At 48.8% G+C, this 17,320-nt stretch overlaps 4 protein-coding genes across 11 annotated transcripts in view; 2 read left to right on the forward strand and 2 right to left on the reverse strand.

The window, feature by feature from the left end:
• The window catches only part of Fads1 (fatty acid desaturase 1), a 14,507-nt gene extending 11,440 nt beyond the window's left edge, over window positions 1–3,067 (forward strand). The window contains exons 9-12 of the mRNA XM_031389653.1: window positions 97–193; window positions 400–479; window positions 576–701; window positions 878–3,067. Coding sequence (XP_031245513.1) covers window positions 97–193; window positions 400–479; window positions 576–701; window positions 878–929 — 355 coding nt within the window. The 3' untranslated portion in view covers window positions 930–3,067. The remainder of the gene's footprint in view (window positions 1–96; window positions 194–399; window positions 480–575; window positions 702–877) is intronic.
• A 2,497-nt stretch (window positions 3,068–5,564) lies between these two features.
• On the reverse strand, window positions 5,565–10,439 carry Fen1 (flap structure-specific endonuclease 1). Of its 2 annotated transcripts, XM_031389662.1 has the most exons (4): window positions 10,351–10,439; window positions 10,112–10,264; window positions 9,690–10,036; window positions 5,565–7,507 (listed from the first exon to the last, which is right to left on the reverse strand). In XM_031389662.1, the coding sequence occupies exon 4, from the start codon at window positions 7,486–7,488 to the stop codon at window positions 6,346–6,348; it is 1,143 nt and encodes a 380-aa protein (XP_031245522.1). In that variant the 5' UTR covers window positions 7,489–7,507; window positions 9,690–10,036; window positions 10,112–10,264; window positions 10,351–10,439; the 3' UTR covers window positions 5,565–6,345. The 2 variants fall into 2 exon arrangements, with proteins under 2 accessions (XP_031245522.1, XP_031245523.1); XM_031389663.1 differs by having other exon boundaries at window positions 10,112–10,407.
• On the forward strand, window positions 10,149–15,861 carry Tmem258 (transmembrane protein 258). Of its 2 annotated transcripts, none has more exons than XM_031389665.1 (4): window positions 10,149–10,281; window positions 12,482–12,591; window positions 13,227–13,367; window positions 15,577–15,861. In XM_031389665.1, exons 1-3 carry the CDS (start codon window positions 10,153–10,155, stop codon window positions 13,351–13,353), a joined length of 366 nt encoding a protein of 121 aa, XP_031245525.1. In that variant the 5' UTR covers window positions 10,149–10,152; the 3' UTR covers window positions 13,354–13,367; window positions 15,577–15,861. The 2 variants fall into 2 exon arrangements, with proteins under 2 accessions (XP_031245525.1, XP_031245524.1); XM_031389664.1 differs by lacking the exon at window positions 15,577–15,861 and adding an exon at window positions 13,803–13,908.
• Window positions 14,548–17,320, reverse strand: part of Myrf (myelin regulatory factor) — a 32,843-nt gene continuing 30,070 nt past the window's right edge. For 3 of the 6 annotated variants that reach the window (XM_031389659.1, XM_031389656.1, XM_031389655.1), the window contains 2 exons: window positions 16,884–16,958; window positions 14,554–16,753 (listed from right to left, as the gene is read on the reverse strand). In XM_031389659.1, the coding sequence (XP_031245519.1) occupies window positions 16,673–16,753; window positions 16,884–16,958 (156 nt within the window). In that variant the 3' untranslated portion in view covers window positions 14,554–16,672. Of the gene's footprint in view, window positions 16,754–16,883; window positions 16,959–17,320 lie in introns of all 6 variants that reach the window. The other 3 variants (XM_031389660.1, XM_031389661.1, XM_031389657.1) reach the window with 2 other exon arrangements.

Consider the following 17,320-nt stretch of genomic DNA (forward strand, 5'->3'; position numbering starts at 1 on the left):
GTTGGCTTGGGAGAGTCACAGGGTGGTGTTGCAACTGGGGGATAAGAACTCCATGCTCCGCTTGTACTGCTTATGGCCATATGCTATATTCAACAGGTTCCTGGAAAGCAACTGGTTTGTGTGGGTGACACAGATGAACCATATCCCCATGCACATCGATCATGACCGGAATGTGGACTGGGTCTCCACCCAGGTAAGGGACAGTCACTTGGAAGATCTGGACATGCCCCAACTACTGAAAAGGGTTGGTGCTGGACAGAAATAGCCAAAGTTGTTTCCTCAAACAAACCTTGTTAGCTTGAAACTTCTCCCACTGGAGGGGGTTGACTAGAACCGGGGGGTAGGGAAGGCCGAGCTCTCTGACATGGAAACTTGCCCTCCCTCGACTTTCTCCCTCAGCTGCAGGCCACCTGCAACGTTCACCAATCAGCCTTCAACAACTGGTTCAGTGGCCACCTCAATTTCCAGATTGAACACCAGTGAGTAGCAAGGCCTAGGAAGCAGGAGTGGGGTGGGGGAGGTGGGGAGTGGGTACAGAAGCAGGAGCCACTAACCACACTCTCCTGTCCCTAAAGCCTCTTCCCCACCATGCCTCGACACAACTACCACAAGGTGGCACCCCTAGTACAGTCACTGTGCGCCAAGTACGGCATCAAGTATGAGTCCAAGCCCCTGCTCACGGCCTTCGCGGACATTGTTTAGTGAGTATGAGCCTGGGAAGCTGGCAGCAGGGAAGAAAGGCAGGATGATCGGCATGTACCATAGAGTGGGGTGGGGAGTCCCAGGAAGGGTTCCTTGTCATCAGCAATGGTGAGAGGACCCGTCTGCAGGTGAGCGGCTCAGCCTCCCTCACTCTCTGCTCCTATTGTCCCTACAGCTCCCTGAAGGAGTCAGGGCAGCTCTGGCTGGATGCTTACCTTCACCAATAAGCAGCAGCAGACCTCCATTTGGAGGAGGAAGAGGACAACTGGAGCCAAAGCAGGAGTTGGAGGGACAATGCCACTACGAATCTAATGTTTAAAAGGTTAGGGAACATAGATACTTGTACTCACATCTGCCCCCACCCCCTTTGCCTTCTGGGTACCAAACTTGAGGGAGGGGAGAACTGTTGGGGCAGGGATGCAAAACGGTTGTTTCTTCTACTTTGGTGGGGGCAAATGATGGCACCTACAGAGCCCTGCATGAAGTACGGACCCCACACTAGATATTCCCTCTTGTAAACTATGAGCCCATTTCCCTGGGCTATCTGACTCTCCACCCTCCACGCTAAGTCTCCGAGGAACAGTGTGACCCCTTTGAACAAGATTTAGAAAGAGGGCATTCATGCATAGAATTCTGAGGCCTGGCACAGCTCCCCGCCCAGGAGCTCGGCTTGCTGCTAAGCGCTGGGTGTGACCAGGTCTGCCTCCGGCTGCTGGGAGAAGCTGTTTTTCAGTTTCAGAAGCAGGCAGGACAAAGGCCAGGACTGTGGTTTGGGAAGCATTTGGCCCTGGAAGATCCTGGCACACACGATTCTTGAGTCTCATTCTATCCAGGTTCCAGAGAGAACATTAGATCTTAGCTCTTAACAAAATGGATGACAGATACTGGCCTTTAAAACTGTGTTGATTCATCTCTTCTAATCAGTCCCCAAGGAATACATAAACAAAGAGTGAGGCCTTTCCTCCTACTGAACAAGACTCCCATAGCTTCCTTTTGCTCCCCAGCCTGTAATTCTAAGTTCAACAAAACAGTCATTAACAAAAGTGACTGGGGCTTCCATCAGAGTGTCAGGACCCAAAATTCCTGTTCCCTTTGTCTGTTCCAGCATTGTATAGCACCGTTCCATGTCACAGACAGAAAGGTTAGAAACACTGAGGTCTGTGAATGTCACTGCTGCAGCGAGGCAGCTCCTCTGTCTACTCATTCAAGTGTCTTATTCTACTGGATGCCAGATAGAAATCTAGGGTAACTTCTGACAAAGCGTGTTGGTCTAACAATAAGAGAGGGTTTTGTAATCTCCTGGTTGGTAAAAGGTATGTTCCAGAGAACATAGGAACATGCCCGGAGAGACCCAACCTCCATGTCCACTTTCCTGCTCTTGTTCCCCAAATCCACGGGCATTATTTCGTTGTCTGCTCAAGAGATTATCCTGGAAGCATGCTGACCATGTCTGGAAAGAGAAAACCTTAAGCCTGAAGGCAAAGCGCAGCACGTTTGTGGCAAAATCGCAGGTGGTCAAGATGAGGGTGTTGCTGGGTGGTGGTGGCGCACGCCTTTAATCCCAGCACTTGGGAGGCAGAGGCAGGCAGATCTCTGAGTTTGAGGCCAGCCTGGTCTACAGAGTGAGTTCCAGGACAGCCAAGGATATGCAGAGAAACCCTGTCTAGAAAAAAAAAAAAAAAAAGATGAGGGTGTTAGGGGATGTTGGGCTATGGTATAGAGACAGGCAAGTAGCAGAAAAAGACAGATCTTTCCCAGTGATTGGCCCTGCTTGAAAACCTGTTTGAAGCAGGCTGCACCAGAAAAATCAGGATTAAAGAGTTCTTCTCATAAAGAGTTCTTAATGAGCTCCTTCCCTCCATAATAGGTGCACATCCCTCCCCGTGCCCATTTTCTGCCACCTGGGGTAAGGATGTGGCACTACCAGTCTGTCTAGCCCACTGGCTTTGAGCCTTCAGCAGCCAGTCTGAGCAAATACCAGTGAGCTCTGTTGTACCAAGACCAGGTCTTCAGAGCATCTGAACCACTGTGGCCTTCTCTCCTCAGCCTTCACTGTGGCTTTTGCATAGCCACGGGGGACACCGAGTGACAAGACTCAGAATGTTACAGTGGTAAAGTGAGGTATCTCAAATCCACTAACAGATAAGAAAACAGGGTTAGAGGGAAAGTCACCTCTGCTCATGTAGATAGTGGCAGAATATCTGAACTTAACTCTAGCTTCCATGTCTGTCTTTATTACCTTCATCTTTATACTTCCTGGCCACAGGCATTTCACTTAACTGAGCCTAATGTCAGTATCTGTGTGTGCCAATGTTGTTACCACATCCTGATGAAGCTAAAAAATAAAATTTAATTTGGACCAAAAGAATGTTGTTACTCATTTGAAATCCAAGCTGCTTGTCTGCACATGTCTACCAGATGCCCTGGTGCAGAGAGGGGAAGCTGGCTCAGCTGGTAAGGCACTTCCTGTCCGAGCATGTGGACCTAAGTTCAGATCCCCAGGATCCATGTAAAAGCCAGGTGTGGAGATCTATAACCCAGCATAAGCAGAGGTGTATCCTTGGAACTTGCTGGCCAACCACCTTAGGCAAATTGGTAAGTTTCAGATTCAGTAAAAAATAAGGTGGAATGACTTAGACAGTTCCTGACCCTCTGGCCTTTTTGACATTCAAACATGCAGGAACATGTACACACATAAATATACACAAGATTCCTTGGTGCTGCTGCTAAGTCCCTTCCCACATGTGAGCTCAACTCCCTTGGGAACATGAATCACTGCCAGTTCCCTTGTATAACCTGGGCAGGACTGTGGCTCCCCATGTAAGGGTAGTCTGACGAGACCAGGTTCCTCCCGGTACCCACCTGTAGAGATACTGTACTGCTGTGGTACTCCTGCAGGATCTCACGGATGTCTCGGTTCAGTCTTCACCTCTCCATTTTGAGTCATTTCTCCCTTTGGACCTATATTGAATTTCAGCATGGTTATAGCCTTTCTCTTTGCCAACACTGCCTCAATCAGACTGCAGAGCCAATGCCTCTTAACTACTGTACTTCAGCTGCCTGAAACATCAGAACGTTCACAGGGCCAAGCACAACTTGGCTCACTTAGAAAAGGCTATGCAGTTCAAATTTAAAAGCAAGCCAGACCTCTAAATGCTTGCCGACCACAGGGTACAAACCCCTAAAGGCCACTGCACTCAGGCAGTGCAGCCTTGGCACTTAGCTCATTGCCACTGCACATTTAGAATCAAATTCCTGTCCCAGCATGTGGACCTAAGTTCAGATCCCCAGGATCCATGTAAAAGCCAGGTGTGGAATGGGGCCGGGGGGAGGGGGGGGAGTGGGAGGGTGGAGGAAGAACTCAAATTTAATCTGGCAAAGTCAGTTCTACTTATCAACTGCGAGAACAGAGAATAAACTAAGTGCTTTGCCCTCGGGATAAAATGTAGTGTATACATTCATTCACCTAAGACTTCATTTGGGAAACAGTATGAATTCAAGGCTTCCTGGTCTACTAAGTTCCAGGCCAGCCCAGGCTACGTAGTGAGATCCGGGGTGGTGATGGGGGAGGAAATTGAAAACCATTATGCAAAGAAGAAACACATGGCAGGTAAAAGTCCTGACAACTTGAGTTCGACCTCCATAACGTGCAGTGAGGAAGATCCCTGAAAGCTGCCCTTTGACCTCCACACATGCTCACCTGCCCCCACTGTATAGTATTTAAAGGACTTGAAAACCCATAGTATTAGTCTCCTACTCAATCTGTCAAGGCCTTTTCAACTTAGTCATGTGCTGTTAATAGCACAATTGTGAGAGCAGAACTCAAACAGGCTAGCTCCCCACTAAGCTTTACTAGTTATAATGGCGTATCAACTTGACCATGTCTGGAAACAGCTAGAACCCAATCAGCTGGGCCAACCTGTGTAGAGGCAGAAAACTCACCCTAACTCTGGTCACCTTCTAGTGGCAGCCCATACAAAAGCACACGGAGGCTTTTGCTTCTTGTCCACGCATCCTCTCGCTGAGTCATCCCTTCTCTGGTATTAGAACTTACTTCTCTGGGATTCTTCATGTAGACTGAAGACCAGCTGAGACATTCCTTGTGGACTAAACTACTGAATTTTTGGATTTTTTGTTGGATACCAATTGTTAGACTAGCTGGACCACACCCTGTAAACCATTGTAGTGAATCTCCTTTGAACATATACATAGCTCTTTCTATCTGTTCTGTTCCTCTGGAAAACCCTAATGTACTAGTACTCAAAAACTTTCAAACATTCTTCCTGAATACCTGAAATCTTATTGAAATCTCAATAAAAACAGGCTTCTTTTATTTACCTACTTGTTTTATAGGTTTGTCGAGACCTATAAAATAAGGTTTTATAGGTTTACAGGATTTGTGTAGCCCTGGCTGTCCTGGAACTTGCTCTGTAGACCAGGGTAACCTTGAACTTGGAGATTCTCCTGCTTCTGCCACCTTAGCAACTAAGATGCCGCCACCACCTGGTGGAACAAGGCTTCTGAATGGCAAGTATATATCAAGTGGCCTATCAAAATGCCTGGATGTTATGAGATAGTTTATCTAAATCACAAGACTGTTCAAGAGGACTCCTTTATCTGGGTGGAATGTGTGAAATCCAATCAAGCTATTCAAACTCCTAAGTACAAAAGGCTGGTGCCACCACAGCTGTAGTGGCATATTACATAGGCACAGCGCCACCTTGTGGTCACCCCTAAACAAACCACTTGTTACAAGGGCAATCCCAGGCTGTTGGGGATTTTAGCGGGGAAAGGAGACCATTATATTTATTCTCCAGGAAACTAAAGCACTCAGAGTGTTGTCAAACATTCAGAAGGCCACATTTTGGTCACTTTAATAATTTTATTGATTTTTTTTTTCCTCTTCACATCTTTTAAAATAGAAATAACCCATGAACAAGTTTCTTCTCTCAAAACCTCAATTCGACTGCCTGCCTCAGAAAGGCCATCAGAGCATCACCTGGAGCTACAGGTCAGTGCACACTTTAACGCCTTTGCCCTGGGTTCAGTTCCCAGCACTGGAGAGGCGAGACAAAAAACAAAAAAACTACAAGCCAAAACTTAAAACACTGCCGTTTCACTCCCCTGCACAACTACTGGACTCAGCAGACAGCAAGTTCAAATTTCTGCCCACAAACACAGCCAGTCAGTGTTAACTCTGTTGTCAGCCAGACTCCTCTGCTTGTCTCTCTTGGCAGTTCTTTCACCAGCGGATCTCAGGCTGATGGCTGTCTTCAGGGCACAGTGAAACTGGAAAGGACAGTAGGCAGTCACGTTCGTCACCTCTCCTCCCAGCTGGCCTGCCAGGAAATCATCTCCATATCCCCCACCCCCCTTTACCTTCTTCCTTAGAGCGTTGCTAGCAGTTGTACAGAACAATGGCTACAGTGTCCATTAACCTGAGAAGAGGATTAAGCCTGATGTCTTTCCTGAGCTAAAATTGAGTTTACCTGGCTTGCCACGGGGTCAAGTGGGAAAGCTCTGAAGGGCAGCGCCCGGAAGCAATAAACTCTCCTCAAGGCGAAGGATGAGAGGGATGTGCTCTAGCTGAGGGTACAAAGCAAATATCGTGGGGTCAAGGGACAGTGGAGGGGAAGGACATATTTATTTTCCCCTTCTGAACTTCCCTGCTCCCCCAGCCTTTGCTTTCTTCTTAGCAGGCCCCTTGGGTTCTGGCTCCTTGCGCTTAGCTGAGGAGAGTGAGCCCGTCACCTTGAAGAAATCATCTAGGCGTCCCTGAGTGCTGCCCTGGCGGCTCTTACTCAGCCGCTTGACCCCACTGCGAATCCGCTCCTCAGAAAACTGCTTTTCACCACACATAAATTTGACCAGCTCTTCTTCATTTGGCTCGCTCCACTTCAGCTCCACAGACTCTGGGTCCAGTACTTCAGGCTCCAAGAAGAGCTGCTGGGCCTCCTTGTGGAGCCAGTTTTCTGGAACAGGGTACTTGCTGGGATCCAGCCGCCTCACGATCTCCTCGATGCTCTTATGCTTCTGGATGAGGTCCACAGCCCGCTTGGGCCCTATGCCACGGATACTCTCGCAGTAGTCGCTACCCAGCAGGATGCACAGATCCACGAACTGCTCCTGGGTCAGGGCCAGCTCCTGCAGCACGCGGCTCAGGTGGAACTCTTGGATGGGCAACTTCTTGGCCTCACTGGCAGTCAGGTGTCGCATCAGCACGGGACTGCCAAAAGTGAGGCAGTCCATGTCCTCTGTAGCCGCAGCATAGACTTTGCCAGCCTTCGCCAGGGCAGCACAGCTGGCCTCTGCCTCGCTGGGCGCATCAAGGTATGGGATGCCCATGAGGCTCAGTAGGTGTTTGCACTCGTCATTGTGTTGCTTGGTGACCTTCACGAGCCGCTTTGTGAACTTTTCCACCTCCTCCTCCATCCCAGCCTCCTGAGCCTGCTGCAGCTGCTTCTCAGCCTCAGCCCGCCTCTCACTGCGTTTGGCCAGCTCGCCTGACTTCAGCTGTGGTGGTTTGCCATCAAAGACATACACAGGCTTGATGCCATTTTCCATCATGCGGATGGTACGGTAGAACATGCCCATCAGGTGGCTGGTGGTCTCCCCCTCCTCGTTCTGCAGCACATCCCCACCCTGACGAACAGCAATCAGGAACTGGTAGATGCTCATGGAGGCATCAATGGCCACTTTTCGACCAAAGTAGCTCTTGATGTCATTCTCACGGATGGCACCGGGGGCCACATCAGCAATTAGTTTGGCAAGGCCTTGAATTCCCATGATAACACAGGAGCAATGGCTAAAACAAAGAAACACAAGTAAGAGGAGGAACTTGGAATATACAAAAGGAATAAAAAGTTTTAAGTTGCAACATTCACCAATCTCATGCTTAATCAAATTTAACATGAAACACAACAGGACTCCAAGTCAACAGAGCAGAAGATACAAGGTGAACAAAAGGCATCATTCTCAAGCAAGCCTCCTAAGAATCAGAAGCTGGTCTGGGTGCTTTGAGGAATGAGACCCTGGATGTTCTTGAATAACTTAAGGGCTCTGAATAACATTGGCACAATCTGTCACAGAGTGACTTCAACTTTAATCTGCATCAAGGATCACAGAAGGCAAGAGTGCTTGGCTCAGCTTGAAGGGTCCTGAGATCATAAAGGCAGACGTGAGCCCTTAGGAGCAGGTAGGTACCGGCTATGCAAGTATGACTATGTCTGACTTATTGTTTCTCCACAGATGTCTAACTGATGCGGCAGATCTGAGGGATACACCTCTTCCTGAGGACCAGGGGGCCACCTCACATGCTGCTATCCGTCCCCCATCTCCCTTAGCACCTCAAGGTCTCTTTTTATCTGGATGCCAGAGGAGTTTTAAGTCCTCCTCTTTGTACTCTCTTCCCTTCTAAGTCTGAAACGTGAACCCCATGACTTCCCCACAGATCCTGAATTGAGGGCTGGCATGCTGGATTCACACAGCCCAATACTGCACTTTTGGGGTTCAAGACTTCCATCAAATTATTCCTAGGGAAGCATTTCCAAAACTACCCTCATAATTTTTGGCTCTTCCAAATGAAACATTAATTTTCCTTTTATCTAATTATTTTTCTTTAAGTGGATTTTCAAGAAAATTTAAAAAAAGAGGAAAACAAGAACAAAACAAAACAAAAACAACAACAAAAAAACTAGTTGTGAGTGATAGCACATGACTTTAATCCTAGCACTTGGAAGGCAGAGGCAAGTGGATCTCTGAGTTCAAGGCCAGCCTAGTCTACAGAGCAAGTCCCAGGCTAGCCAAGGTTACACAGTGAGACCCTGTCTCAAAAACAAACAAAAAATTAAGTTGGCAAAGAGAATCAATTTTAAACAAAAATATCTGCATTGTACCAGTTATGTTAGTATGTTAAATGTATAACAAAAGGATTTTCTAATATGCAATTTATTAAGGTCATCTTGCTCACCCAATGTTAGTGTTCACACCATAAGAAAGTCCTGTCAATTCTAATTTGCTTCACTGTGTCTTTTCTGAAGCCCAAGTGACCCTGTATAGTCCCCTTCCTGACTATAAACACCTCTGCACACATTACTTGTATAGTATGGCAGCCTAGTGAAAAGGCCTTCCCCTCTTGCTCAGCTGGGTCTTCTTCCTGCCCTCCTTTCTTACTTCTTCCTGGTTCATATTGCTGTGGTCCCTCTACGAATACAAGCAGCAAAAGCTCTCAGCCTTAGGGCTGAAGATTGTAGCTTTCACTGGCAAAGTGGCTTGCCTAACATGTGTGAAGTCCCATGTTGAATCCCCAGGCCAGAAATCAAATAAAAAACTCAGTATTGAATCTGGTGTTCTCTATGTGTGTATGACAATGGGGACAGACCTAGGGCCCTCACATGCTAGCAAGTGCTCTACATCTTCAGGGTTGTGAAACACAAGTCATTTCTGAGTTGTAAAATAAGAATGATAACCATTTCTGCCTCGCAGGACTGGTCAACCAAAACACCAGCTGGAATACACAATTACCAGATGCTGTGCCTTGTTCCCTAGTCAGCCCTATGGCTCACACTTCACTACGTTGTTAGAATGAATACAGGATATTACTGCCCATCATGTCACAAAGAGGGAAACCTGTTCTGTCCTGATAGTCTCAATCCCGCCTCCACAGGGCCTTCCAGATAGCAAACCCTTAAATGAAACGGATGCAGGCAGGATAAAAGCACACCTAGTTCCCGAGCCCCACTCCCCGGAATTATTAACTGAGCCCCACTGCTCTGCGGAATCTTCCAGACTTCCCTTACCCAGAAATGTTCTTGGGAACTTTCCAACACCTGCCTCAGCCATACAAGAAAGCACATTGTCTCTTGATGTCAGCAGATCATGAACCCATTTCCTTAAAGGAACAAAACTTCCCTGCTCCATACCCACCACATGGGCCCTAGGATGAACACGCTCTGGTCTCTTAGTTCTTACGGGAAGGCGGGTATTACCTTCTTCCTACCGGCGAAGAGAGAGATGCTCGGAGCAGAGCGAATGGCCCAAGCCCCGGGCTGCCTGGTGCTGCTCCCGCGGCTCTCGCCGCTCTCTGAGACGCTTCCGCGAGACCTCACCCCGTCTCGAGTGCACGAGGCTTAAGCAGCTAGCAGTGGTTTGGAGTCCACAGCGTCCTCTGGACAGTCCCGAGCCCGTTCTTTCTATGTCGAGTAGAAGTCGTTTCCAGCTTCGCCGCCTTCCAAAGCCCGCGCTCCCGTCACGTGACCTGCCCGGCGCGAACTGCCTCCTGGGAAGTGTAGTGTAGGTCCCGCCACGTCCGATAGCAGCTTTCATAGTGGGCATTCTTTCCGGGAAAAAAATGCATTAAAACCTAAACTTCATACAACCCTTTCCCACAATCCGACCCCATGCTACTCACAGCAGGTCCCCATAGTCCTAGTTCCCTTCACTCCTGAAAACATGGGACTACACGTCCCACAATGCCACGCGCAAGGGACCACATCCATTTCCTGTTGCTCAACGCGCTTGCTCCTGCCGACGTGTTCTTCCGGTGGCGGATCGGTGGTTTATCCTGAGCGGGGCAAAATGGTGAGATGATGGGAGTTATGGACATCGCTGTGGGCCAGGACCTAGGGCTCTTGTTTGCCCGGTCCTCACCGCGTTCTTCCGCGGAGGCCTCAGTATGCAGTGCCCGGTGGGTGGGACGCCGCTGAACTCCAGTTTGAGCTAGGGACGGGAAAGCAAGCCTGTTACTATGTATTCCTCAGGCAGAGGTTTCCATCATAATGTGCTTATGATGTTGATTATAAACCTGAAGGTCACAGGGTGCACTTTGAAAACCTTCGCGCTTTTATTTCTCTTTCTTATGATCAATTATCTCTCTATCTGGAAGGATTCCCTTGCTGAAATCTTAACTTATCTCTCAAGACCCTTGTATAAATGTCATTTCCTGGTAAAACACTTATAACTCTCATAGGTACTTGTCTGTCTTCTGGAAGCTCTCAGTCTGTACACACCTCTTGCCACGTTTCCTGAACTTCTTTTTTTATCTGCCACGCCTCCTAGTGACCACCATCTGACGTGCATCTAGGTCTAGGATGATGTCTATTCGTCTTTGTATTACTGTTGCCAAACACTGGGCCTGCATTTGGAGGTTCCATAAATGGCAGCAATTGTCCTTGGCTCTTTTAGGGGGGGAAGGGGGACATAATTGTTTACTGAATTGAATTCCTGTGTCTCTTAGAACAATGGGCTCAGTTTACTTCTCTGGAGTTGTTATGTTCTGGACTTTAGAAACATTGGCTAGGGAGTGACAATGGAAGTTAACATTTGTACAGAACTTTACGTTTATAGCCCTTTCACAAGGATTATCTCATCGTCTTCTCTGCAACTTTAGGAAGGAAACAAATACCTATTGAGCAGTTTCTCTATGCCGGGCAGTAAACTAGATGTATCATCAACATTCATCTTTCTCCAATCATGCATCAGCCCTGTGACACAAAGAGTGTTATAACTACTTAACTCAGACTCTGATGATTCACAAGGGCCAGAATTATCCCAGCTGTCTTCTGCCAGGAGATCCCTATGGCTCCCTCCTAAGGCAATGAAAAACAATACTCCTGAATTAGAATTTGAGCTGTCTGTACTAATCTAGGCTCTGGCTTCCTGCACAAATTAACAGCTTAGAGTCTGGACAGAGATCCAAAAGCAGTGGGAATTGTGGGCAAGCATTTTCTTTTCTGTGTCTTCCCCGAGGCAGATCCATGACTTACATAGTGATCATTAGCTAAAAACCCCTAAGAGCCCTTATCCTCTATCACCTTGTCTGCGAAGCCTCTAACTCTTAGCTGCTCTTATCTCACCGAAACTGCTGTCGCCATTCTTTCTTTGTTGTTATGGTTGTTTTGTTTTGTTTCCCAGTGCTGGGGATCACACTTAAGACTTCATGCATGCTAGGCAAATGCTCTACCACAGAGCCTGCCATGCCCCTACTTTTAAGATGTGATGTGAGGCTGGGAGATGGCTCATAGGCAAAGGGTTTGGTGTGCAAGCCTGATAGCCTGAGTTGGATCCTAGAACCCACATTACTTTTTAAAATCCAGATGTGGCCAGGTGAAGTTAGTGCATGCCTTTAATCCCAGCACTCAGAAGGCAGACAGATCTCTGTGAGTTTGAGGCCAGCCTGGCCTACAGAGTGAGATCCAGGACAGCCAAGGCTATCCAGAGAAACCTTGTCTCAAAAGAAACAAAACAAAAAAGCCAGATGTGGTAATCCCACATCTCACCCACAGCAAGATGGAAAATAGATGCAAGAGAAACTCCCCAAAGTCAAGCTAACCTGGGATGGGTGTGAAAGTGACCAAAAACCAAGAGAGGCCTTGCCTCAAGCACTGTAGAAGGCAACTCTCAGAAAGTTGTCCTCTAACTTCCACCCAAATTGAAAAAGAAAGGGGATGGGGGATAATCTGCAAAATGGCTCAGCAGGTAAATGCACCTTTCAAGCCTGGTGACTTGAGGTTAATCCCCAGGACCCACGTGGTGGAAGGAGAAAACCAGTTCTTGCAGTTTGTCCTCTGACCTCTGCATGCACTCATTGGTACCTTCACCCACACATATACACAGAGTAAATAAAGGTAATACAATTTAACACACACACACACACACACACACACACACACAAAATGATTGTAATTTCCATAGTGAATCACTTGAAGGAGTTCTCAGCAGTACACAGCTGCCCCAAGGTCTCCCCTTATCAAAACTGAGATTACTCTGCTTTCTTCCCCAGGAGCTCGAGGCCATGAGTAGGTATACCAGCCCAGTGAACCCGGCTGTCTTCCCTCACCTGACTGTGGTACTTCTGGCCATCGGCATGTTCTTCACTGCCTGGTTCTTCGTGTATCCTTTATTTGCAGCCGGGGGGGTAGGGGAGCAGAATTAGTGACCGTAGAACTGAGAGAGAAACCACACTGGATAACTGCTACTTTTTCCCTTTTAGGTGGGATTGAGGCAAAGTATGTTAGGAGGCCTGTGCTGCCCAAAGGCAAGCCATGGCCTTCTTTTCCAGCTTCAAGTTAGCTCAGTGGTTTGTTGGTATTTGGGGATTTGGTTTGGTCTTGTTTTAAGGCAGGGTCTCACTGTGCAGACATGGCTGATGTGAAACTCTTGGGGGTCCATCTGCCTCTGCAGAGTGCTGGGATCACAGGAATATACCACTCCACCCTGCAGACAGGTGATTTAAACAGGGATGTGCTTGAGTGTCAGGAGTCTGGCACCTAGTCCTGACTGTACCACGAGTGATACATGACTAGAGGCGATTGGCCTAGGTACTGCGGGCTTCTTTTCCTCCTGGATGTTAGCTGTATGGTGTGGGGCATCAGAGTCCATGCCATCTCTTGGGCCCCTCTGCCTGGCTATGTCAACCCAGACAAACCTCCCAGGAATCCCTTGGCCTATGCTTCCCCGTGAGGGATAATGAGAGACAGCTCCTGCACCGTTGTCCATGTTTGCTTCTCCTTAGCAGTCCTACCTAGTTACGAAGTGACCTCTACCAAGTACACACGCGACATTTACAAAGAGCTCCTCATCTCCTTGGTGGCCTCACTCTTCATGGGCTTTGGAGTCCTCTTCCTCCTGCTGTGGGTTGGCATCTACGTATGAGTCTCTTATCAAGGGTAAGAGCTGTGACAGGTGGCACATGTCTAAAGAAGCCTCATACAGCCATATCAATGGGTCCCCTCTCTCCATACAGACCGTGTGGTTCATGGGGATTTGAGCCAAGTGTGGCCTGCCAAGTGTGTCCATTCTGAATTCTCCATATACTCAAGGGCTCACTTAAGCTTTGGGGTGTACTTGGTAGGGATGTGGGTGAAGGCAGCCTATGGTTTTATATCTGCATTCTTTGAAGTCATGCACAGATGGCTTGAAAAGGAACTGGGAATTAAGATAGATTAATACACCGACAGGTCACTTAAGTCAGTTCTGGTGACCCGTCCTCAGTGATCATTCCTGTTGGTTCTTGTACAGCCCTTGCTCAAGGGGCCTAGGGTTACAGGAAGGGAATGTGAAAGGTCATTGGACTCATTCTTAATTCTGCTCTCCTCTTCCAGGTACCCACCAGGCAGCTCATCAAGTCTATGCTTTTGTAAATTAATTTTTTACCATTGCTACGTGTCCCACCTGCTGTTTACAATAAAGGCAGATGTGTGACAGGCCTGCCTCATGTCCATTCTGTGAGGAGGGAACTGGGGTTTCCTTGACTGTTGAAGTCCCACCTTTTCCACCTCCTAGCTGCCTTCCACCAGTACCTGATGCTAAAAATTCATGTCTTCCCCTTGGGGGCAAGGGCTAGTAGCGGTATCACGTCATGAGTTTAAGGCTTACCTGTGGATAGGGATGGTCCACGCCTACTTCAGTTTACCCTGGACCAGTCTCCTCTGAATGCAGCCACCCATCTTTGGGCTGTGGTCTCCTAGGCTCAGCCTGTTCCCTTAGATGGATTCTTTCTAGGTGGGCAGTGGCAGGTACATGGGGAAGGTTTTTCAAGACAGGGTTTCTCTGTGTAGCCCTAGCTGTCCTGGAACTCACTCTGTAAACCAGGCTGGCCACGAATTCAGAAATCCACCTGCCTCTGACTCCCAAGTGGCCACACTGCCAGGCTGGGAAGGTTTTTTGGATGTGTGTGTGTGTGGTCAAGCCAAGTCCAGGGATGCGGGGCATAAAGGTACAGAGTAGCTTTCTAGTTCTTTTGTGTGGTGGCTAGGAATTCTAGGCCCCTCAGAAACTAGATTCTAGTCAGCTTGTTCTGAGCTGATTCCCACCAGAACAATCTCAAGAAGATGCCAGAGGCAAGTACAGATACAAAGCAGTATTTATACATTTATTTATATATGTATATTTACTTCAGAAAAAAAGGACCATTTTGGGGACAGGGAGCAAGTAGGCCAAGTGGCATCTCTCTGCCTTTCTCAGAGTCAGAGTGAGTACAAGATAAATAGGAGTCAGAGCTCACGGAGAAAATGCGCAGTTAACAAGAAAGGAGACGCTCTATGAACACACAGGCTGCTAAAGGATACAGCATGGTCAGGGATCTGTGCTGGGGGGGGCTATATACAGCCTAAAACGAGGGGGAGACTAGCCCAGTGGCTATAGTAACACAGCAGAAGGAAGAGAGGAAGGGAGTGCCAGCTAGGCTGTCCAGCCGTGGCCCTTACACCTTCCCCTAAGCCCTTTTATACTTGGGGCTTAAGGCAACTTTGGTCCAAGGTTGACCCCCTCAAGCAGCTTGGAGCCCAAGTTTGGCCCCAACTTACACTGAGGACCTCTTCCCAGGCATGCAAACAGGCAGTTGCCAGTGGGCCTTGGGCTGGCTGTGTCCAGACGGTCTCCAGGGGGTAGAAGAGGGTCACTTTCCAGTTAAGGGCTAAGGGGCCACAGTCCAAGAACACTTGCCCCTCTAGTAAGGAAGCCCCAGCATGCCACTAAAGCAGTGAGGCTGGGCAACCTTAAGGTACTGTGGGAAGGACGACCTTGTGGGAGAACAGAACAAGGTCTTGAGGCAAGCATGGCCTGATGTGGGGAGTTGTGATTCCTATGGCAGAATGGAGGAATGGAGCCAAGTCGGGGAGAAAGCCTGGGGACAAGGCATCCCTGCTATTTCCCTATCCTGAGGATAAGTGCTTTGAGATCCTTGGCAGGACCCACAGTTCCTAACCTTCCCAAACTCAGCTCCCCTACAGAAAGGCCTCCTATTTAGAGCTCAGAATGGAAGGTTGGAAAAAGCAGGGCCTAGTTTCCAAGGGGTCAGAATTCCACAAGGTAAGAGCAGTTGTTCCCTTTCCCACTGCTGAACGTGCGGCTAAATGATTGACACACTCCTTCCAGGAGCCTGCCTGTGATCAGAATGCTGTAGGTGCTGCCAAGAAATGCTGAAGCCGTCATTTGAGTAAAACCTCTTTACTCAAACCCACCATTCCCCTTGGGGGTAGAAGAGGCAGAGATGACACCCACTGAGCATGGACCCAAGCTACAATAAAGGAACGTGGAGTCCTGTCTACTAGTGTCCCTCCATGCTGAGGCCCACTTGGCTTTCCAGTTCTGTCCTACTCCTTGGTGCCTGGTTTAAGTGCATTTAGTAATTATATCATTAATAAAAGTTATCTGCATTCACCCTCCAGTGGAAATGAGTCTCCTGCTTGCAGAGATTCCTGCTGCTCTGCTCCTGTCACCAACTCCATCATGAGTTTGAGAACCTCCCAGGAACACAGATCTTGGGAGCTCACAGGGAACCACCCCTTCCAGGGTCCTCCAGGCTCAAGGGTCCAAGGCTGACCTGGCCTATCAGCCCCACTGGTTCAGCCCTAAGAGGATGGCTCCATCAGGCACTAGTAGACTTAAGGCACAAGGTCAGCTTCTCCAGCCATCCAGGGCTAGCCCTGACTACCACAGGAATTCTTAGGACCTAAGCTATCCCAACCAACCACACTTAAAGCTTAGAAATCCAGGTCTAGTGTAACAGTCAAACCCCAGAAAGTTACTATCAAACTGTCCCTCCTGGGAACAGCATAAAGGGTGAGAGTTATTGACTCTGCATGGACTCATGGGGTCCAGCCAGGTGTTTGAAGTCTGAGTCCAACCCCCATGGGTCTTCACTCTACCACAGCTCAGAAGGGAAGACAGGGAGAGTGGGGTGGGCAAGCTAGCCCTCCAGGAACCATAACTAGACAGCCATGAATTGGTCCTATGCTGCCCCAAGGAGATGGCCAGAAGGAAGACCCAGGAGGCTGCTCCCTCTAGCCCCCTCTGTGCTGTGTGAGGGTGACCAGTTGGCCCAGCAACTCCAGTGTAAGGACTTCCAATCTCTCCAATTACGGGAGGCAGTGAAGAGCAGAGAACTGGCCTGCAGCAGGCTCCAGTGTAACACATTTGCATCCAGTGTTGAGGGCCCAGGGACCCCAGTGACACTGCCTCCAGGGGCAGTTCAGTCACACAGGCGGTAGAAGTGGAAGTAGTAGTCTGTGGCTGGCTGAACGACGGCCTCTGAGCTGCAGTTGGCTTGACCCTTTATGAAAGGGAAATGGAGATGGGTAAGGTGGTTGCTAGCCCTACCATGTTTTGCAAAGCCTTTATTCCTCTCCCAAGCCCCACACTGCATAGAAATGCCCTCAGCCTCTGTGGGCCTGCGTGCTCACCAGCAAAGTCACCCGGAAGTGGTATGTGAATTCACGGAAGGACAAGATGGTTACTGGCCACTGATGAGAGGTGCCCTAGAGAGAGAAAGAAGAGAGGCTTGCGGCAGCCTTGTCCTAAACTGCATTCCTCCCAGCATGGCCGTCGCAGCCCAGGGGTGAACACACTGCACTTTGAGAGCAAGGGTAGCCACCCTCTGAGACTGCCTTCCCTAGCTGAGGCCTCTCGTCTTGTAGCTCCTTTTGCTCTAGGCTGTGCGAGTGTCTCCTTAACTGTGCCCACGACCACAGTGCAATGCAAGCAGAGGTGCTGCTACCATCTGCAGTCGCGTGCCTCCTTCAAAATGCATATGTGGCAGAGCTGGGTTCAAACTCAGGTCTTTAAGGCTATCCATCACAGTATGGCAGCAGGGGACCGGCTGTGTGTGCGGGGGGGGGGG

The sequence above is a fragment of the Mastomys coucha genome, unplaced genomic scaffold, assembly GCF_008632895.1.
Source record: "Mastomys coucha isolate ucsf_1 unplaced genomic scaffold, UCSF_Mcou_1 pScaffold21, whole genome shotgun sequence".
NCBI lineage: Eukaryota > Metazoa > Chordata > Mammalia > Rodentia > Muridae > Mastomys > Mastomys coucha.